The sequence below is a fragment of the Stegostoma tigrinum genome, chromosome 19 (genome assembly GCF_030684315.1).
Source record: "Stegostoma tigrinum isolate sSteTig4 chromosome 19, sSteTig4.hap1, whole genome shotgun sequence".
NCBI classification, from domain to species: Eukaryota; Metazoa; Chordata; class Chondrichthyes; order Orectolobiformes; family Stegostomatidae; genus Stegostoma; species Stegostoma tigrinum.
Window position 1 is genome coordinate 25,358,878 of NC_081372.1, and position 23,680 is coordinate 25,382,557.

The 23,680-nt window shown below is 40.5% G+C and overlaps 1 protein-coding gene across 4 annotated transcripts in view; it reads right to left on the reverse strand.

The window, feature by feature from the left end:
• Positions 1-23,680, reverse strand: part of LOC125461282 (microtubule-associated protein RP/EB family member 1-like) — a 57,963-nt gene that overhangs the window by 33,867 nt on the left and 416 nt on the right. For 2 of the 4 annotated variants that reach the window (XM_048549851.2, XM_048549854.2), the window contains exon 2: positions 1,860-2,000. The exons of 1 other annotated variant lie outside the window; for it this stretch is intronic. In XM_048549851.2, coding sequence (XP_048405808.1) covers positions 1,860-1,980 — 121 coding nt within the window. In that variant the 5' untranslated portion in view covers positions 1,981-2,000. Of the gene's footprint in view, positions 1-1,859; positions 2,001-22,738; positions 23,123-23,680 lie in introns of those variants that run through there. One more of the 4 variants, XM_048549852.2, reaches the window with a different exon arrangement.

Genomic DNA, 23,680 nt, shown 5'->3' on the forward strand with positions numbered 1-23,680 from the left:
TACGTGTGGAACCGCAGATGGGAGAAGATGCCGTATGTGCATTTTGCATCTTCTGTAGAGAAGGATATGGAAGACAGAAAATGTGGGGAAATAAATAACTACATCTTGAAAAAAAGACTATACTACAGACGTGGTGCTGCTGGACGTCTTAAAACATGTAAAAGGTGGATAAGTCCTCAGTACGCAAATAAAGTGTATTCTAGAACTCTGTGGGAAGCTAGAGAACTAATTGCTGGCCCCCTTGCTGAGATATTTGTATCATCGATAGCCACAGGCAAGGTGCCAGAAGATGGGAGATTGGCTAATGAGGTGCCACTATTTAAGTAAGGTGGTAAGGAGAGGCCAGGAAATTGTAAGCCTGACATCAGTGGTGAGCAAGTTGTTGGAGGGGATCCTGAGGGGAAGGATTCACATGTACTTGGAAAGGCAAGGACCGATTAGGGATGGTCAACGTGTCTTTGTTCTGGAAGAATCATCTCACTAACTTGATTGAGTTTTTTTAAAAATGTAACTTAGAGGACTGCTAAGGGCGGAGTGATGGATGTGATCTACATGGACTTCAGTAAGGAGTTTGACAAGGTTCTTCATGGTAGACTGGTTGGCAAGGATCACATGGAATACAAGAACAGCCATTTGGATCCAGAACTGGCTCAAAGATAGAAGACAGAGGGTGGTGGAGGGTTGTTTTTCAGACTGGAGGCCTGTGACCAGTGGTGTGTCACAAGGATTGGTGCTGGGTCCACTGCTTGCCATCATTTATATAAATGATTTGAATGTGAACATAGGAGGTATGGTTACTAAGTTTGCAGAAGACATCAAAAGTGGAGGTGTAATGGACAGCGAAGGAGGTTACCTCAGAGTACAAGGGCAACTTGATCAGATGGGCCCTTGAAAGTGGAATTCAAAGTTGTGAAGGAAGCATTTGGTATGCTTGATTTTATTGGTCAGTGAATCGAGTATAGGTGTTGGGAGGTTATGTTGTGGCTGTACAGTGCATTGGTTAGGCCACTTTTGGAATACTGCATGTAATTCTGGTCTTCCTGTTATAGGAAGAACGTTGTGAGACTTGAAAGGGTTCAGAAAAACCTGCATTGTGGCAGGGATGCAGGTGTAAGCTACAGGGAGAGCCTGAATAGGCTGGGGCTATTTTCTCTAGTGTCAGAGGCTGTCGGGTGACCTTACAGAGGTTTATGAAATCTTGAGGGGCATGGTTAAGGTGAATAAGCAAGGTCTTTTCCCCCAGGGTGGGGGAGTTCAAAACTAGAGGTCATAGGTTTAAGGTGAGAGGGGAACGATTTAAGAGATACCAAAGGGGCAACTTTTTCCACACACAGGGTTGTGCATTTTTAGAGTGAGATGCCAAGAAAGTGTGGTGGCTGGTACAATTACAACATTTAAAAAGGCATCTGGATAGGAAGAGTTTAGAAGCATATGGACCAAATGCTGGCAAATGGGACTAGTCATATTTAGGATATCTGGTCAGCATGGATGAGTTGCACTGAAGTGTCCGTTTCCATGCTGTACAGCTCTATAACTCTGACTACTGCAGTGAAATATTAACTTTAATTATGTGCTTTAACCCTTGGAGTCAGGAGTCAATGATGAGAGTGCAGACTGATGTGAGGTGTGGAACTGGACAGAGAAACACTGGGAAAGAGCATGCAACTTAAAAAGTATCCATCTTGATGCACAAGGCTGGGGGAAGTATAGAGATCACTGCATTTGCAGAGGACAAATGATTATTTGGAGGTTGCTTTTCTCTCAAACCCCAAATTTTGGAACGCAGACACCCTTCCTGTCTTTCACGGCACATAAACGAAAACATATCCACTACTTTATTTTAATCATACAACAATTACCTGAGCACAACTGTTCAATCTTCGAGTAGGCCAACTGAAGCGAATCATTAATCCATGCCAACATCTCATGCCGACTTAGATTGTCACTGGTTACAGATGTAGAATAAACATTCACTGCCATTTTCTTTTAATCCTGGAAAGCTGATGAAGTTTTAAAATTATGTACGTAAGTATGACAAACGGCATTATCCAATATACTACATTTGTGCATCAACATAGTACACTGAAGAGACTAAAGGTGCCCTGCTGTACAGACCTTAAAAATCTGAACTCGACAAGTTAATACGTCATTTTAAATGAAGTTCTTCCCTCTTAATGTGGCAAGAAAACAAAAACACAACTTCCATTACTTAATCTATGCTTAAGTCACAATCATTGGTAGTGATTTTCATTTTGATAAAAACATCATAGTATTTTTGATAACCAGGATTATTAATGAAAGGTGTTACTTTTTTTTATTTAGTTCAGGTGTGCAACAATGACATGATACAATTTGAACCATCGGCATTACTGGAAACATCAACAAAAAAAACAATTAGCACTATGTCTGACTGGATGCACGAGTTTAGTTGTACCCCTGTTATCTGATTTACTATCAGATCTTGATTACAAATTTTAAAAAATACAATTTGTTCCAGAGGAACTGATGGAAATATTTCTCGTTATATTCATAGAATGATGCAGCACAAAAGACAGACATTCTACATAAGGCCCAGTTTCAGTCCCCAGCTTTCTCCACATCACCCTGCAAATGTATATATATCCAGTTCAATTTGAATGTTACTACTGAATCTGTTGCCGCTACCCTCCAAGGTAATGCAATCTACATCACAACTTGCTCTTTAGGGAGAAAAATACTATCATTCTCTGGATCTTTTGTGAACTAACTTAAAATATGCTTTTGTCATAACCTTAACCATGAGGGACCTTCTGTTGCAGAGACCCCTAAACTTTTTCAGATGTTTCTCAGTTTCTACATTTTCACTCTTTAAATTTGTAGACTTCTTGAAGTCCACAATGCATAACCTGCACCGAAATTCACCTTTTGCTGTAACAACCTGAGTGGATATAAAACATACCTTTAATTTTATGCTCCACTCAACAATTGTTCTGTCAATGCCAAACATGCATACACAACTATCTCCTTAACATTCTCAGCTCCAAGAACACCAAGTTTTTTTACCCTCTCTCCACTTAAAGTGCATTCTGTCCTGAGCACAATTCTCATATATTTGGCCTGTATGCAATTCAAGATTTTACCACCCTTTCACGCATGCATAAGCATGGGCCTGAAATCAAAGTTTTCAACTGGGAGAAAGCGGATTTTAATAATGTCAGATGCAATTTGGCCAGAGGGGACTGGGAGCAGATACTTTCAGGCAAATCTGTCTCAGCACAGTGTGATATATTCAAGAAGGAAATGAGTGTACAGGGCCAAGATATTCCAAAAAGAGAGAAAGGGTGGGATCCTCAAATACCATGACAACACTCTTGCAGAGGTCTACTCAGTGATTTACAAGGCACAGCATAACATGTTTGTTATTGTATTTTATGCTTCAAGTTATAAAACTCAGTATATCATGTGCTTTTTAATAACATGCTTTTGCAGTTCTTGCTATCTCCGAGTGAGTCATGAACCCACTGCAAAACTTGTTCCAAGGGTCAGATTAGATTAGATTAGATTCCCTACAGTGTGGAAACAGGCCCTTCAGATGCCCACCTTTAAGAAGTTGCCCTCCTTCATCCAGAAAACCTCAGTGCATCCTCTCCCACTGCACCCCTCTGGTAATCTCCACTGCCCTGCACCTATCACCATCCCACCCACCTTTCCCATCCCCAACCCTCCTCCCTCAACTTATTTCCAAGCTCCCTTCCCCCTCCCCATTTCTGAAGGGTCCCGACCCAAAACGTCAACTTTCCTGCTCCTCTAGTGCTGCCTGGGGTGCTGTGTTTCTCCAGCTCCACAATTCTAACTACAGCTCCACAATTCTAACTACAATGTAACACAATGATTTAAGGTTTACCAGAATAATCCATACCACAATGTTGTGGCAACATCATGACAAATGGAAGAGAGAGGTCCACATGATTGCCAGGGTATACAAATAAAGGTTCGTCTCAATTCATCAGTTACTAATCAGTATCAAGCAAAGCGAGTGTAGGGGAACTATGTGACCTTGCTGAAATATAGTATATGCTCAGATTAAGAACGAAAGCTTCATAGAACAATTAAGTCTATTGAATAAAATGGAGATTAACAGAAATACATATTCTGTAGAACACCAATGACTTTCTTCTGGGAAAAAAAACGGAGTTCCTGAGGTCAACACTTCATCTTGGGACAGCAGAAACCATGCTACTTTTGGAGGGACAAAATATTGCACAATTAAGGATAACACCTTAATGGCTGAAATGTTACGTAAAATCAATTCTGGAATTAATGGTTAATTTCCACAATGGAGCTGAGTGCGCGTAAGAGTACAATTGAAATTTTAATCTATTTAGATCTAACACGGTCAGTCATTCTCCTAAAAAGGTGGCTTCCAATTTTTTTGACTTTATGCCATACATTTGTTCATATTCTTTCATGGGGAAGAGGTATTGCTGGCAAAGTGGGTGTTTATTGCCTATCCCCAATTGCTTTAAGTTGAGGCAGAGGGCATTTTGACAGTGAACCATATAGCTGCCAGTCAGCTACGTGAGGATGGCAGATCTTCCTCGCTAAAGGACATTAGTGAACCAGATGTGTTTTTAGGACAATTACTATTGAAATTAATTTTTAATTCCTTATGCATTAATGAAACTCAAATTTCACCATCTAGGTCTATCTAATGCCCTACGCCTAACCACTTTAGCTGCTTCAATGACGTTTCCTGCACAATAAGAAGTGGGGATGTTCGTCAATGACTGCACAATGTTCAGCATGATTCTTGACAACTTGTATTGAAACACCTCATGTTCAAATGCAACAGGAGAGTGATTAATATCCAAGCTCGGGTTAAAAAGTGGCAAATAACATTCGGACCACACAAATGCCAAGCAATGACCTTCTCCAATAAAACACAAATCTAAGCACCACCTCTTGATGATCAATGGTGTTACAGTCACTGAATCCCCACATGCAACATCCTGGAAGACACAACTGATACAGTGGGGAAAAAAAGCAGGTCAGAGTCTAGGTATACCACAGCAAGTAATTCACGTCCTGAATCCCCAAAGCCTGTCCACCACCTACAAGACAAGTCAGAACAGTGATGGAACGCTCTGCATTTACCTGGATAAGGGCAGGGGCAGCAACACTTCAGAAGTTTGACACCATCCAGGACAAAGCAGAGTGTTTGATGGCACCAGATGCATAAACATCCATTTCCAACATCGCAGCAGTGTACTAACTACAAGATGCACTGCAGGAGTTCAAAGATCCTTAAACAGCATTTTCCAAACCCATGACCATCTAGGAGGGGGGCAGCAGACACCTGGAAACACCAGCACCTGCAAGGTTCCCTCCAAGCCACACACCTATCATGCCCTTCCTTCAGTGCTGCTGAGTCAAAATTCTGGAATTCCCTCCCTCATGGAATTATGCAACTACCTACAAAACATGAACGGCAGTATTTTAAGAGGGCAACTCACCACCATCTGAAGGATAAGTAGGGATGGGCCATAAATGCTGGCCCAGCTAGTCACGCCCATATCCCATAAGTAAATATAAAAAAAACTGCTACAGAGCAATTTGAACTTATTGCCAAAGAATTAACCACGTGCTCTGGATTACTAAGCCACTACACCTATATGAATACCACCATGCTAATGTCTTCCCTCCCCTTCCAGCATGCGACGAGAAGTCTCAGCTGCTACACAAGTTACTTTGTAAATTATTCAGGGCATTGATGGCAGCAGACTTTGAAATTTCAATTGAGAATTTATTAAACAAATAAAATGGTTTATTTAAGTACAGACCTCTAGAATTCAAGCAGAACTAGCTGAATTAAAATAAACAGAAAATGCTAGAAATACTCAGGTCGCAGAATTTGTGGGGATAAAGAAAGAACGGTTCAAGTCAAACTTCAGAAGTTTTATTTTAATAAGCTTGAGAGTAGGAATGTGATGTAGAAGTTAGTGCTTGCAAACTATAAAATAGGAAGTACATGCAGAAACAATGAAAACGTGGCTCATTTTAACGGAAAAGTCTAATTTGCCATCAGCAGATTAATCAGCTAAAAGGAAGTCAAGAGATGGGGATGAACAATTGTAATTTTTTTTGTGATCCCCTCACTCTTAAAATAAAAGTGTCACATTGGCAGTTTTCCAATCCTCTCGAACTGTTCCACAATCTAAAGATTATTAGAAATGGGTATGAGTGCACACACTACCTCTGTGGAAACTTACTTTAAAATCTTACGAGGCATCACATCAAGTCAGGGGCCTTAACAACCTTTAGCAGCATTTGTTTGCCTAGTAATATACTTAGAGTGAGAGTAAATGCATTTATTTTCTTCCTTTCCTTTAGGATCCTTACTATTCAGTGCTTTTGAGACACTATTATTGTCTACCATGAAGACGGATGTAAATTATTTATTCAACTCCTCTGCCATTTCCTCATTCCCTAACATTAGAGAAACTGGTAGGGGGCGTAAAGGCCTTTAGACTCTTCAGCATTTTATATATTTAAAGAAACTGTTTCTATAATACTTGCTAGTTTGATCTTGGTTTATTTTCTCCACGTCTTGCTTTTGGTAATCTTTTGTTGGCTATTAAAAACTGACCCCCCTCCCCGCCCCTAATTTGGTACTACCTTTAACTTTCTTGGTTATCCACAGCCATTTTGTCCCATTGCTAGAATCATCTTCCTCAAGTGAATTTTCTTGGTGTGGTGAGTCATGAACTACTTTCTGCTATTGTTTTTCAAGTGTCTTGTTAAATACCTTTTCTGGCTCACTCCAACCAACTCTGACCTCATCTTTATGTAATTATGATTTAAATTTAGCACATCAGTTTTTGAGTCAAGCTCCTAACCCTCAAACGAATGCTTAAATCTACCACATTATGGTCACTGTTCCCTATGGATCTCTTACATAGAACATAGAGCATTACAGCACAGTACAGGCCCGTCGGCCCTCGATGTTGTGCCGACCTGTCATACCGATCTCAAGCCCATCTAACCTACACTATTCCACGTACGTCCATATGCTTGTCCAATGACGACTTAAATGTACCTAAAGTTGGCGAATCTACTACTGTTGCAGGCAAAGCGTTCCATTCCCTTACTACTCTGAGTAAAGAAACTATCTCTGACATCCGTCCTAAATCTTTCACCCAACAATTTAAAACTATGCCCCCTCATGCTTGCCGTCACCATCCTAGGAAAAAGGCTCTCCCTATCCACCCTATCTAACCCTCTGATTATTTTATATGTTTCAATTAAGTCACCTCTGAACCTTCTTCTCTCTAATGAAAACAGCCTCAAGTCCCTCAGCCTTTCCTCGTAAGACCTTCCCTCCATACCAGGCAACATCCTAGTAAATCTCCTCTGCACCTTTTCCAAAGCTTCCACATCCTTCTTATAATGCGGTGACCAGAAATGTACACAATACTCCAGGTGCAGCCGCACCAGAGTTTTGTACAGCTGCAGCATAACCTCTTGGTTCTGGAACTCAATCCCTTTATTAATAAAAGCTAAAACACTGTACACCTTAACAGCCCTGTCAACCTCGGTGGCAACTTTCAAGGATCTGTGTACATGGACACCGAGATCTCTCTGCTCATCTACACTGCTAAGAATCTTATCATTAGCCCAGAATTTTGCCTTCCGGTTACACCTACCAAAGTGCATCACCTCACACTTGTCTGCATTAAACTCCATTTTCCACCTCTCAGCCCAGCTCTGCAGCTTATCTATGTCTCTCTGCAACCTACAGCATCCTTCGTCACTATCCACAACTCCACCAACCTTAGTGTCATCTGCAAATTTACTAACCCATCCTTCTACGCCCTCATCCAGGTCATTTATAAAAATCACAAACAGCAGTGGACCCAACACCGACCCTTGCGGTACACCAATAGTAACTGGTCTCTAGTATGAACATTTCCCATCAACTACCACCCTCTGTCTTCTTTCAGCAAGGCAATTTCTGACCCAAACTGCTATATCTCCCACAATTCCATTCCTCCGCATTTTGTACAATAGCCTACTGTGGGGAACCTTATCAAACACCTTGCTGAAATCCATACACACCACATCAACCAGTTTACACTCATCTACCTGTTTGGTCACCTTCTCAAAGAACTCAATAAGGTTTGGGACGCACGACCTTCCCTTCACAAAACCGTGCTGACTATCCCTAATCAATTTATTCTTTTCTGGATGATTATAAGTCCTATCCCTTGTAACCTTTTCCAACACTTTACCAACAACTGAGGTAAGGCTCACTGGTCTATAACTACCAGGGTTGGCTTTACTCCCCTTCTTGAACGGGGAACCACATTTTCTATCCTCCAGTCATCTGGCACTATTCCTGTAGACAATGATGAGTTAAAGATCATTGCCAAAGGCTCGGCAATCTCCTCCCTGGCTTCCCAGAGGATCCGAGGATAAATCCCATCCGGCCCAGGGGACTTATCTATCTTCACCTTCTGAAGGATTTCTAATACCTCTTCCGTGTGAACCTCAATCCCACCTAGTCTAGTAGCCTGTATCTCGGTATTCTCCTCGACAACATTGTCGTTTTCTAGAGTGAATACTGTCGAAAAATATTCATTTAGCGCTTCCCCTATCTCATCTGACTCCACACACAACTTACCACTACAATCCTTGATTGAGCCTAATCTTACTTTCGTCATTCTTTTATTCCTTAAATACGTAAAGAAAGCCTTAGGGTTTACCCTGATCCTATCCGCCAACAACTTCTCATGTCTCCTCTTGGCTCTTCTGAGCTCTCTCTTTAGGTCTTTCCTGGCTACCTCGTAGCCCTCAAGCGCCCTAACTGAGCCTTCACATCTCATCCTAACATAAGCCTTCTTCTTCCTCTTGACCAGAGATTCCACCTCCTTCATAAACCACGGCTCCCGCACTCTACAGCTTCCTCCCTGCCTGACAGGTACATATTTATCTAGGACACACAGGAGCTTTTCCTTGAATACGCTCCACATTTCTAACGTACCCATCCCCTGCAGTTTCCTTCCCCATTCTATGCTCCCTAAATCTTGCCTAATCTCATCGTAATTGCCTTTCCCCCAACTATAACTCTTGCCCAGTGGTATACACCTATCCATTTCCATCACTAAAGTAAACATAACAGAATTGTGATCGCTATCACCAAAGTGCTAACCTACTTCCAAATCTAACACCTGGCCAGGCTCATTACCCAGTACCAAATCTAATGTGGCTTCGCCCCTTGTTGGCCTATCTACATACTGTGTCAGGAAGCCCTCATGCACACACTGGACAATAACTGACCCATCTATAGTACTCGAACTATAGTGTTCCCAGTCAATATTTGGAAAGTTGAAGTCCCCCATGACAACTACCCTGTCTCGCTCAGTCCTATCGAGAATCATCTTTGCTATCCTTTCCTCTACATCTCTGGAACTATTTGGAGGCCTATAGAAAACTCCCAACAGGGTGACCTCTCCTTTCCTGTTTCTAACCTCAGCCGAGTCCCCAAACATCCTTTCTGCAACTGTAATACTGTCCTTGACCAACAATGCCACACCTCCGCCCCCTTACCATCTTCTCTGTTCTTACTGAAACATCTAAATCCCGGAACCTGCAACAACCATTCCTGTCCCTGCTCTATCCACGTCTCCGAAATGGCCATAACATCAAAGTCCCAGGTACCAACCCATGTTCTAAGTTCACCCACCTTATTCCTGGCGTTGAAGGAGACACACTTCAAACCAACTTCTTGCTTGCGGTGCCATCTTGCGTCCCTGAAACTTCATTTCGAACCTCCCTACTCTCAACCTTTTCTATACTCGAACTACAATTTTGGTTCCCATCCTCCTGCTGGATTAGTTTAAACCCACCCGAATAGCCTTTCCCCCCCAGGATACCGGTACCCCTCTGGTTCAGGTGAAGACCATCTTGCTTGTAGAGGTCCCACCTAGCCCAGAAAGAGCCCCAATTATCCAAGAATCCACAACCCTCCCTCCTGCACCATCCCTGTAGCCACGTGTTCAACTCCTCTCTCTCCCTATTCCTTGCCTCACTAGCATGTGGCACGGGCAACAAACCAGAGACAACAACTCTGTTCGTCCTAGCTCTCAGATTCCATCCTAGCTCCCTGAATTTCTGCCTTAAATCCCCGTCTCTCTTCCTACCTATGCCATTGGTGCCAATGTGGACCAGGACTTGGGGCTGCTCCCCCTCAAGGATGCCAAAAACACGATCAGAGACATCACGCACCCTGGCACCTGGGAGGCAACACACCAACCGTAAGTCTCTCTCGTCCCCACAGAACCTCCTATCTGTCCCCCTAACTATGGAGTCCCCAATGACTAATGCTCTGCTCCTCTTCCCCCTTCCCTTCTGAACAGCAGGGACACTCTCTGTGCCAGAGACCTGTGCCCCAGTGCTTTCCCCTGGTAAGTCGTCCCCCCCCAACAGTATCCAAAACGGTATACTTATTGTTGAGGGGAATGGCCACAGGGGATCCCTGCACTGCCACTACTTTGGGGTAATTTATTAAACCAGCTTTATTACTTATTACCAGACCCAAAGTAGCCTGACCTTATGTTGCTCACAACATATCATTCCAAGAACTGTCCTGGTTAATTTTATCAATTTGATATTCCATGAGATCAGAGATGCAGGAGTACGAGTAAGTCATTCAGCCCATCATGGCTGATCCGACAATCTTCAACTCCTCTTTCCTGTCTTTTTTCCCCCCCATAACCCTTAATTCCACATCTGGCTGAAAATCTGTCTCATCCTAAAATATACCCAAGTACCCAGTCTCGACATTCCCTCTATGGTAGAATTCTTCAGGTTCTCTACTCTCGGGGGTGGACAACACTCTATGATTCTATGCTGTCCCACTTAGAGTAAACCACTTTTCCCAGCATCTACCCTGCCACGTTCCCCAAGGATCTTTTATGTTTCGATAATGTCTCCTCTTCTTCTTCTGATCACCAATAAGTACATTACTCAAACTTACTCAATCTTTCCTCACAAGAGGATTCTTCCATGCCTGGGATCAGGTTAATTAGCCTTTTCTAGACTGCCTCCAATGCCTTTCCATAAATAAGAGGTCCCAAAACTGTTCTGAGTATACCAGCTGTAGTCCGACGAGTGCCTCATATAGTTTAGCAAAGCATCCTCATATTTATGAAGGAAACACAGACAGACATCGGCACTTTTAGCAGCATCTATGGCTACAGAAACAAAGTTCACATTTCAAGTCTGATATGAATCTTCTTCAGAGCTATCTTTGTGCTTCATTTCCTTTACAATTAACGGCCAACATGCCATTTGCCTTCCCATTACCTGAACCTCTATGCTAGCTTTTATGTGATTCATGTACCAAGACTCCAAAATCCCTCTATGCTATAGCTTTCTGCAGTCCTTCTCCATTTAAATACTATTCAGCTCTTCTATTCTTCATGTCAAAGTGCATACCTTAATCTGTAAGATTAAATTCACCCATGATTTTACCGTTCTACCTTTTTAACACATCCTAATCCCCTGATTTATTCACTATCCTACAGAACAGGTACTGTTCAGGGCCTGTATACTATTCCCACAAATATCATCATCTTGTTATTTCCTACCTCCACTTATATGGACTAATCATTTCATCCTAGATCATTTCTTGTTATTGTACTTATTCAATTTCATTTGCACTTATCAACAAGGCAAGGAAGCACTCCACCATGCTTTCAGCTTTTGCAGGTGGTAGCAACCGGCAAGTTAGTCACTGAAGAATACTCAGCTTATGCTGCTCTTGTGGTCAGTTTTTTTAAAAGAAGAAAATCAAGGTTCTGGTAAATGGTGACTCTCAATTTTAGTGGTGGTGGTGGTTTGGACGGGGGATGGGTCGCCAGCATAATTTATGACAGTTAATATTAGGTGTATTAATACACTGGAATAAATTACTTCTTTAACTCAAATCATAGATTTACCTCTAAAATTCACGAACTGTTGCTAGTATCGCAGATCATCTTAAGTGCACACACAGCTGTCCTGACCCTGTTTAGTATTGAAATTAAAGCCCATTCAACTGAATAGGAAATTCAAACTATGGAATTTAAACTATTTGAACAGATGCAATGAATTGATGTCTTACTCTCGGTCAATGTTTTATTCTGCCATCATGAGAAAAGAAAATTTCAGATAACATTCTCACATTCTTCTCAGGTCTGGTTGCATATACAGTAAACAAAATTGTTTTATCACAAAACCTATCATAACATGATATATACTGTATACCACTTACATTGTTATATGATGAGTATTATTAGATAAAAAATACTTGTCCTGCATTCCTCCAATATAACTGAATTCAGCACAAATGAAGGACATTCTATAAGGGACAAGGAAACTGGAAAGGCTAGAATGAAGAAGCAGAGAAATGCAGATTCTGTGGAAACTACTAAGGATAATGGACAGCAGAATTTATTAAAGCCATCCACAAGATGACTATAATTTACAAGCCATTCCAACCACTCAGCTGTTAACAGTTGTCAGATAAACACTTTTCTATGGTAGTCATTTACTTCTATAAATACTATGCTCCAGTAAAATTACTTTGTAATGTGCAGGGTGCAACAAAGTGAATAAATCACATGGAAACTATCATTCCAATAATAGAAAGCCAAGCAAGACACCCATCAAATGAAATCAGCCAAATTTGATCTAAAGAAAGTTTGTTTTTTTGGAACATAAGAATGGGTCACAGCCCAATAAATCTATTCTACTATTTAGATTATTGTTAATCTCTATATCACCTCCAATTGCGATTCTTTCCTTCGTATCTTTCAATAACCTTACTTAAAAGATCTGTTGATGTCAGTGGTGAAAATTTCAATTGACCCAACATCTAGAGAGTGTTTTGAGTGAGTGCCTTGAAGATTCTCATGACTGTTTGAGGAGATGCTTCCTGATTTCACATGTCAATAGTATGGCCCCGAGTTTTGAGATTTGGCCCAATTCTTCTGGATCTCCCAAAGTACACAAGAACATTGGGAAAAGAAATTAGCCATTTGGCCCCTCAGGCCATATTACCTCAATGCCATTTTTCAGCATTGTCCCCATATCCCTTAATATTGTTAATATCAAGGGATCTATTGCTATCTGTCTTGAATATATGGCTAAGCTCCCATAGCCCTCTGGGTTAGAGAATTTCAAAGATTCACCATTTGAGAGAAGAAATTCATCTCAGTGCTAAACAATTTGCTTTTTAATTCCGAGATAGTTCCCTGGTTCCAAACTTCAAAGCCAGGGGAAAGGTCCTACCTGAATCCATTGTTAAGCTATATAAGAATTTTGCCTCAAATCAAAAGATCAGCTCATTTTTCTGAACTCTAAAGGCAATAACTTTTTGTGATTACTTGAATCAAATTATTTTAAACACTTCAAATGCACCACGTGCTAATCTTTTGAATGAAGAAAAATACAGCCATATCTATAAAACTTATAATTTTTGTAAATTTGCACTGTACAGTACACCAAATTCAAAAAATATTTCTTGAGGTGACAAGAATTGAATAATGTATTGGAGTAGATCTGTGGCTCAGCTTGTGGGCATTGAGGTTGGTTGGCTCACCGAGCTGGTTTGTTCCCCCGACATTCCATTCCTGTGCTTGGTAACATCCTCAGGGCAGCCTCTGATGAAGCATTGGTGTGTTTTCCCATCTGGTTTTTAAACTCTAGGGTCCGTTGCCATGGATTGCCTCACTTCTGGGTTTCCTCCACATTGGAATGTATGTGGGGTCAAGTTCAGTGTGTTTATTAATAGCGTGCTTTGGAGTGCCATGCTTCCAGGAATTCTTGTGCGTGTCTACACCTAGCCTGTCCCAGGATCTCAGTGGTGTTCCAGTCGAAGTCATGGTTCTCCTTGTCCATGTGGATTGAAATGCGTGAGTACTGGTCGTGTCTTTTTGTGCAGCTCTGATGAAGCAAAGAGGAGGAGGAATACCTCTGCCAAGTGTTCAAAGGATAATGGTTATCCAAAGAACTGGGTCAGGAGATGCCTATAGAAACAGCAAAGATTCTACATGCCCCAACACACACACACAACCCCACATCAAGAACACGTCAGAACGCATCACAAAACTCCTACAATCGATGGGCATCAGAGTGTCGCACAAGCCCACATCAACCCTACGACAAGTGCTCACCTGAATTAAAGACCCACTCCCCGCCACGGACGGGACCAATGTCATCGACAAAATCCCCTGCAGAGACTGCGAGAAATACTGCATCGGACAAACAGGAAGGAAACTAAACAAGAGTACATGAGCACCAACTGGCTACAAAAAGATATCTCATCTCAATTCACATGGACAAGAACCACGACTGACTGGTAAAACACCAAGATCCTGGGACAGGCTAGACAGAGACAAGCACAAGAATTCTTGGAAGCATGGCACTCCACGGAGCATACTATTAATAACTACATTGAACTTGATCCCATATACATTTCACCACAGAGGAAACATGGAAGTGAGGCAATCCATCACAACCGACTCCAGAGTTTAAAAACCAGGCAGGAAAACATACCGACACTACAGAGGCTGCACCGAGGATGTTACCAAGCATGATAATGAAACATCTGCGGAACAACAAACCAGCTCAGCGAGCCAACCAACCTCAACAGAATTCAATAATTTCTAACTAAAGGTCATCCAATAGAAATGTGCCTTCTATCCCAAATGTTGAAGTGAAAAGAAAATTTTAAATCAAATTATTCAAGTTTTTTTGTACCAGACTATGTTTTTGTGATTTCTATAGTTGGGCACCCAAATCCCTTTGCTCCAGAGTTCTTAATTACCTATTGTCAGAAAAATATTCTGATGCAACTTCCTTGGTTCCGAAGTAAATATACTTCTCCACATTCCACCTGCTCCCAAGAGTTCCGCTTTCATCCCTTTGTAACTTGTTTCAATCTGCTCAGCTTGCTGCTTCCTCATTTTTGCATCATTTGCAAGTTATGTATACAATGCCCTAATTTAGCCATCCAAATAATTAACACATCTGGTGAAAAGCTGAGGCCCAGTAAGCATTAGAGGATATTGTTGTTCATTTTCTATAAGTCACAAAAAATTTCTTATATTCTTATTTTGATTTCAACTTCACAGTTAAATTTTCAACACATATTCCGAGGTCATGCTCATACTGCTAATGATCTGCTGTGCGGAACTTAGCTAATATTTTTTGGAAGTCCACAAAATTAACATACATAAGCACTAGTTAATTCTCAAAAAAATTCAGCTGGATTATTCACACATACTATTCATATCACAATTTCATATAAATGTACTAATCAGCTAACACTTGTTCAAATTCTCTTTACTCTGCCCCTGCTGACAGATTCCAATAACTTTTGTTGCAACAAGCAGGTCTGAAAATGGATTTGCTTCCCCTGGTCTTAAAATAATGGAACAAAATTTGCAATTTCACCACTAACAAGTTTGGAGCCAGAGGAACACAGTAGTCTAGGCAGCAGAGGAACAGGAAAGCTGACGTTTTGGGTCGGGACCCTTCTTCAGAATTTCTGAAGAACGGTCCCAGCCCAAGACGTCGGCTTTCCTGTTCCTCTGATGCTGCCTAGACTACTGTGGTCTTCCAGCTCCATATTTTGTTATCCCTGATTCTAGCACTTGCAGTTCTTGCTATCTTTGCAATTTCACCTCATCTTTCCATCAACTGGGTGTAAATTACCCACTCTAGGAAATTAATCTACCTTAGAACAAATTATCTTTACCATAATTCAAATCATCCCTTCCTCTCCTGAAACACGATATTTATTTAACAAGTCTGAAATTTCCATATTATCTATCATACTCTGAACAAATTAAGGCATAAAAAACAAGCAGTTAAATATTGGGTTGATATCCATTGCAAATGTATGTTCATAAGTATAGCCTTCATTTCACTTAGTGCTTTCTGTAATTATTTTAGTCTGCCACATTTGCATTGTTTAAAATTGCATAAGCCTTTCTTAGCATAATACCATAGCATTTGTTGACGAAATTGCTTTAAAGGTACATGCAGCTTTTACCTTTCAAAGGAGGATGTAAAGTTTTGTATTTAACAAAATACTGCTTTAAATATTTCACACAGTTCACTAACAGCTTGGCCCGATTCAATGCGCAATTCATTGCTCACCTCAAATCCATGTTTGTCTCTACTACCGCCTCCCTCCCTTAATATCAAGTTCAATCAGTTCTGAAGAGGAGTCACTGAACCCAAAATGTTACCTCTGCTTTCTCTCCACAAATGCTGCCTCAGCTAGAGTTTTTCCAGCAATTTGTTTTTGTTTCTGATTTCTAGCATCTGCATTTCTTTGGTTCTTTTGTCGGGTTCATTCAGACTAGTCACTATTTGCAATACTTTTACACAGTCAGCTTAACCAATTTGGATTCATCTAACAAATTGGCCAGAATGCATTTCAGAAGTCTATTGTCTTTACTCCTTGAGCTATTTCACTTCTCCAAGTTGGTAAAAATTAAAATCTTCCACTACAATCACATGGTTCCTCGTGCATGATTTGCTAGACTCCTGCTTAGTTCGCCCAACACCATTTCCACTGTCCGAGTCCCTCTTATTGAGGTCATTCTTCCCATTGCTCTGATTCACTGACCAACATTGCTAATCCTTTCCCAATTTCACACAGCCTAAAATATTTAAACATCAATTATACCAAGTTTGTAGCCGGGTCACTACAATGGCCTGTAATACTATAAATTATCAAGATCAAAACGAATTCGTACTTTAAATTTTACTGTTTGATCCCTTACAATCAAGCATCTTTGTCAATAACTCTTAGGTAGCTATCCCTTTGTGACACATAGGATTGAATGATGCTCTTCCCGCATTTCAATTGCTCATTTTTGGTATACAATTTAGACACAGCATGAACAACAAAATCTCTAAGCTAGGAGGACTTCTAGAGCTTGTGCAATAAATCAATGACTTGTGGATGAGGTATATAATAAAATGCTCATCATAATCACGTCAGCATCTGTACTGCTGAGCTATTAAAATTGCTCCAAAAGACGTGTACAGTTAAGCAGCTATGCACTCAACCATTACTGAAAATCAGGTGAACTGGAAAAGTATCAGGTTTCAACAATACTTAGTACTGCTTTATGGTCTTTCATAGCTAGTAAACAAATTTGAGATGTATTATTGAATGAGTCAAAATGAAAGTTATGAACTGAAGTTCAGTACAAATATCCAAGGCAGGTCTAAAGGTCCAAATGAGCTGTGCCACTATATGAAATCTCACAAATTGTAGACCCTGTTTGTCTGATTACATTAATATAGCGCAAAGTGCTCAACTTTACAAGCAAGATAATATATTTTGGCCTTTCACATTGCTATGCCTCAGATTTTAACGTTAACCTTGCATATCTGGAGAGAAATATTTGAGTCTTGACAAGTTGTTTGTAATTGCTTTAAAATGTAAACAGATTTATAATTAGGGAGGAAGGAATAAACTGTTACTTGACTTTGGGGCCGTAATCACATCACAGATATCCCACATAGCATAAAATGTGCAAATGATGGGTTCTGCTATAAGATTGGCACTGATTGCTTGATCTTGCACTACCGCATTAACACTTACATCAATATGGTTAACTTTAGAATTTACAAGTCTCACAGGAATGACTCCTAGATTGAATAGACATAGAACCAAGGCAGAGAATAAAAAAGGCTTGCGAGTGGGTAACTGCAGCACCTTTTAAAGCAGAGGGTCAAGTAATCAGAAGCATAAATTAAGGACAAAGATAGAAGTCAAATAGAGAGGAGAGGATCAAGAAGAAACAATTTTTACTCAGTGATGGAAGCCTGAAACTCTGCCTGGAAGGGAGGTTAAACAAGAAATCCTGATAACATTTAAGCAGCATTTAGATATTTTCTTAAACTATCATAGCCTCTAGGTCTACGGCACAAAAGCTGGAAAATGAGATTAGTGTAGTTAGATCTTTGTTGACTGGTGCAGACAAAATGAACCAAACGGCCTCTTCCTGTGCTATAAACTTCTATGAGCCTATGACCAAATTCTTTTTCAAGAAGTTAAATTTCACAGAAAGAGAAACGAATGACAGAACGATCTAATAAGAGATTTAAGGCACGGCCACCAAACTGAAATAAAGCAAATCAGCGTAACATGAGGTGGGAGTACAAATGGCACGAGTTCTCAGTTTACAGCTGTAATGCTGTAAGGGATTTCAGAAACAGACTGTAGATGGATCAAATATAATGAGAATTTTAAATGAATTTTTGTGGAGGGCCTGATGTAGATTAGTGAGCACATAGGTAATAGATAGTGTGGTTTGGCACAACTTATTTGCTGGATTTATGGTAATGCATGATAATAAGACTGGTGATGTTATCCTGTAACATTTCAAGTTGAAAGAATTTAGCACAACAACTCAGTTCATTAAATTTCCCTTTTAATTTCAAAATAAGATTCCAAAACGATTACAACATGAGAAAAGTATTGTTAAACTACTCATCACAGTAGCCTGCTTCATCTCAATATTAAATGTCAACGAAGGTCAGGCACCGTTTTACAAACAATAGATGCCATAGCAAAAACCAATTGAGGCCAGAGGACCACAATTTGAAAATATTTTCTTTCAGAGTGCTACACGCGAATAGTGTATGCTGTAATGGCTCACGTAAACTAGTCAAAGTTATCTTGAAAGTAACATACAACTTTTGGGGAAGTGCTGGTCGCAATTGTAACTGGGTGGCACAGTACCTTGGTGTTTAATACTGTTGCCGCAATTCCAGGGATCCAGGTTTGATTCCACCCTTGGGTGACTGCCTGTGTGAAGTCTGTATCCCCCTATGTGTGTGTGTTCCCTCCCATAGTTCAAAGATGTGCAGGTTAGGTGGGTTGGCAGTGCTAAATTGCCAATAGTGCCCAGGTATGTGCAGGTTAAGCAGATTAGTCATGGGAGATACAGGATTGCAGGGAACAATGTTGGGGTTTTTGGCCGGGCCGGGGGGTGTGGTGTGGTGTTAAGAATGCTCAAGAGGGTCAGTGCAGACTTGATGGGCCGAATGATTGATTTATTGCCACGTGTGCAGAAGTACAGTGAAAAGCTTTGTTTCCAAGCAGTACAGGCAGATCACAGTAAGCAAGGATGTACAAATCAGGCATGGTAAATAGACTCAGACATTAAGGTTACATTACACAGGGCATATGCAAGATCAGCATTATTTAAGGACAGAGGCTCCATACATTAGTCAACGAATGACCAACAGAAAGCGGTTCTTGAACTTGCTAATGCATGTTCAAGCTTCTGTATCTTCTGCCTGACAGAAGATCATTACCTGGCTGCGATGGATCTTGGTAGCATTTCTGCCGCAGCGAGCCATATAAAATAGGGGTCAATGGATGGAAGGTGGACTTTTGTGATGGTCTGGGCTGTGCACAACACCTTCTGTAGTTTCTTAAGATCCTGGGCACAGCTGTTGCCATACCAGGCAGTTATGTAGCTGAACAGCATGGCCAAATGGCCTGTTTCCACACCAAAGGGATTTTATGATCAAACATTAGGCACTGCCTCTTTGCAGACTAGTGCAATTGATTGATGGACATGAGGGATGAAGTAATGTATTCATTCGAAACAATCTGAACCTCAGACTACAAGCTTTCATGCTACACTTGTAAACTACCAACATCAAGCATTGATAACTGCAACAACACAAACATGAGACATATAGCTATTTGAACAAGTTGGCAATCTTACCACCTCTGAAATCTGTATATAACCATTAGCCATGACAGGATCATTTTCAGAAAGTCGATTCATAAATTGTCCTCAAATCATTTGTTTTATCTATGGTCAGAAACCTTTTTTTAAAAAAATACAGACTTACTTCTAACAACTAAAATTTGATGCGGAAATGAATTTTATGAAGGTAAGAGAAATATTCTTGTACAAATTACGAATAAAAACATTCTTACATTGAATTCTCAAACCTTTTGAGTTCTGTTACAGATTTTAATGGAGTTATAAAGTGTATCTAATTGACTTGAATTGTTTTGTATTTAGACCAATAAGTATATCAATTATAACAAGCTGAATGTAAATTCAACGTGTCAAGGTATCCCAAATCTAGAACATATGCCATTGAAGAGAATACAGAATATATAAACTCCCTATTACACGGACAATGGAATGTGTGATATTTTCCTGGCAATACCATTCCAGCACAAAGATGACCTGCAGTACAGAGCAGAATTTAAAACTGAATAAAGGCAATTATTAATATCATTGAACACAAAAGAAGTAGGGATTAGACACTATTGATCAGATAGACAGTAGGTGCAACCAACTGGCTCAGAATCTGCTGTCAGAATCAGGTGGTTTATCAGCAAGTATTAGTTGTTTGTCACACTAGATGCAAGAACAATTCAAAATACAAGAAGTGGAAGGTCTGGTTGAAGAGTGAGATAATATGAACAGAGCAAAGAAATAATCAACACTCTGAACATACAGAAATTCAACTAGTTAGTGGCACTCAAGAAACTGGAGAAGAGTTACCAGAAATGGCATGAATGCTGACAGAATAGAAAAAATGCTTCTTGGGCTATGCATTCACTGTTTGTCTCCACCTAGTTGAAACACTCACTCCATCCTAGATTGCACATTAAATTAGCCACTTAAAGGCAGTTAGGAAGCGAGGATGTGGAGTTTAGTGCCATCTACGTACACAGACACTAACACAATGATGGAGAAGATTCAGCACAGATCCTTTAGGAACTCCAAAGACAATGGCGGGTAAATAACTCATTGCTAGAGATGTTCTGACTTTAACTAGATTAATAACAAAGAAACTAAGCAAGAAAAAAGAACTATTACAAACAATGGAGAAAGCAGCTTGGAGGAAGATAGTGTTCAACTGGGTCAAAGGCTGCAGGGAATTTGGAGGAATAACGCACCATTACAAACATACAGCCTTAAGGGAGGTCATTTATTGTGTCCTTCTCTATGCACCCCCGCACCCCTACAAACATATTCCATTCAATCTGCTTTGAAATTACGACTGAATCTGTTCTTACTATCCTTTTTGGTAGTCCACTGCAAGTTGTAGCAATTCACTACACAAAATAATTTTTAAGCTCTTAAAATTGGGCACAACTACAGAATGTTGTTGGTGGCCATTAAGTTTGTAGTGGTGTATTTTCCAAGATGGTCCTAAATAGGGGGGTAATACTGGCATCAGTATGGAGTGCTGGGTACAGTATAGCTCCAATGTGATCTGCATGAAGAAAGTAACTGGCTAGATGGCAATCATACGGGGGTTCAAAGGAACTCAGTGATGGCCAGCATCAATAATGCAAATATTCAGGCAATCTCTAACAAGGAATGGACTAAACAGATTACCTAAACATAACTAAGCAGCACTGGCCACCATCTAAAATGCATTATTCTGGTATTATGATTTAAACACAAGAACACCCAGCAATGCAACAGAAAATTATTTAAGCCATATTTCAAATTTATTTCTAAAAAAAGTTTTGCATTTTATTTGATTCATTCTCGGGACGAGGGCGCTGCTGGCCACATTAGTACTATCTGTCCATCCCAGAGAGCAGTTAACTCAACATTGCTGTGGGTCTGGAATCATGTAGTCCAGACCAGTTAAGGATGGCAGTTTCCTTTCCTAAAAGGCATTAGTGAACCAGTGGGTTTTCCCAACGATCGACAATGGCTTCATGGTTATCAGATTCATAATTTCAGATTTTTAAAAATGAATTCAAATTCTGCCATCTGCCAATGTGGGATATGAACCTGGGTCCCCAGAACATTATCTGAGTTTTTGGAAGACTGGTCTAACAATAAGGCCATTAGGCCATCATCTCCTCTATTTTATGGAAATTTATCCTGAACGTTTCTGTAAATTGGAGGTCAATTAAAAGGCAGTATTAACAGATGAAAAGAATTCCCAAAAATGTATCAGGAAATGCAAGTTGTTATTTCAACTTGAAAGGTATCGTTAAATACAAATCTAATGCAAATTAATATCAGAATCAAAGGTCTGCAGCATTGAAAATGGTCCTTCAGCGCAAAGGCTCTGTGCTAGTCAAAAATAAGCATCTAACTATTCTAAGATAACAAGCTGGATGAACACAGCAGGCCAAACAGCATCAGAGGGGCAAGAAAGCTGACATTTTGGGTCGAGGCCCTTCTTTGGAAAACTGACTCACTATTCTAATCCATTCTGTATACCTTTTATACTTAGGAATTGCAACTGCACATCTAAATACTTCATAAATCTTCAGGTTTCTGCCCCAATGTTACAAGCAATGATTTCCAGACTTTCACGACCGTCTGGGTGAAAATATTTTTCTTCGCATCTGCTCTAAACTTCCGGCTCCTTAGCACTGATCCTTCCAAGACGGGGATAAGTTCCTGCCTACCCGTTCTATGACACTCAATTTTACACACCTCAAATCATGTCATTTCTCACTGATCCACACCCGTCTGTTCTGCCGGAAAAACATTCCAGCCCAAATAACGTTTGGATAGATAATCTCTGCACTAGAAAAGGTGCAGTCATATTCCTCCTATAACGGGGATTCCAGAATTGAAGCAGCTTAATACCCACGTGATGTAAAAATGGTTATTTGTTTACGCAGTATTAACAAATTTAAAAAGTCACAATTGTCGAATACTATTCCTCCAAAATTTACCTTGCACTTTTTCAGCTATCAAACAGACAGCGTTTGCTCTTCAATCTTGATGGTTAAAAAAAGTGAATTAAATTCATGCTTTAATGGTTCCCTTTTCAGAACTTAAACACATTTGGTATTTAAATATCTGGTGCTGAATTTCCAAATTTGTATTTCTTAACAGGACTGAGTAACAACGCAATTTAAACACAGCTTCAACCGCAGGTTGCAAGGAAGGCACTTGCGGACAATGAGGAGCTCAGCACGTTATTCCACATATTCCGCAGGAGTCAAACGAAAGAAAACGCAATATTTTTTCTAAAAATAAAAAGCTAGTTTATGAAATACAAACAAATAAAAAACAAAAAAACCTCACACCACCGCCATGTTAGCCATGTGCATCCTGACTGCTCTCTTACATTGGGAGTCCCTTCCCCCTGCGGAGACGCGAGCGGACCGGGAGGGAGAGGGAGGGATCAGGCGAGGATCGACGCTCCGGACAGCCAATAGAACCCGAGGTACCTCTGGCCCAGACTGTGGCTGCCAGCCAATAGGGTGGTGCCTGAGGCGCAGGCGGGGCGGGACAGGGCACGGCGAGGACAGTATTGAGCAAACGGAACCATCCGTCTGTAAAGTACCAGCGCCCTATTTGACAGATAACCACACACACACACACACACACGAAACAAAAAGGAAGCGGAGGAAAAAAAGTAGTGAACAAAACTGAGACTCGGCATCGCCCAGAGTAAACTAAACAAATTAAACGAAATACATGTGTAGCACCTAGGTGGGGGAAGGGAGGTATTTGAAGCGTCCTTATAACATGAGCACCATCTTAAAACCTAAAGCTATAAAACTCCAACGTGAACAAAATCCTAAAATGAGAAATCGTATTTACTAAAGAAATTAGTTTTCGAGAGTTATCAAAAGGATCCGGCGGATTTTGTTCCCATGTGAGGGGAA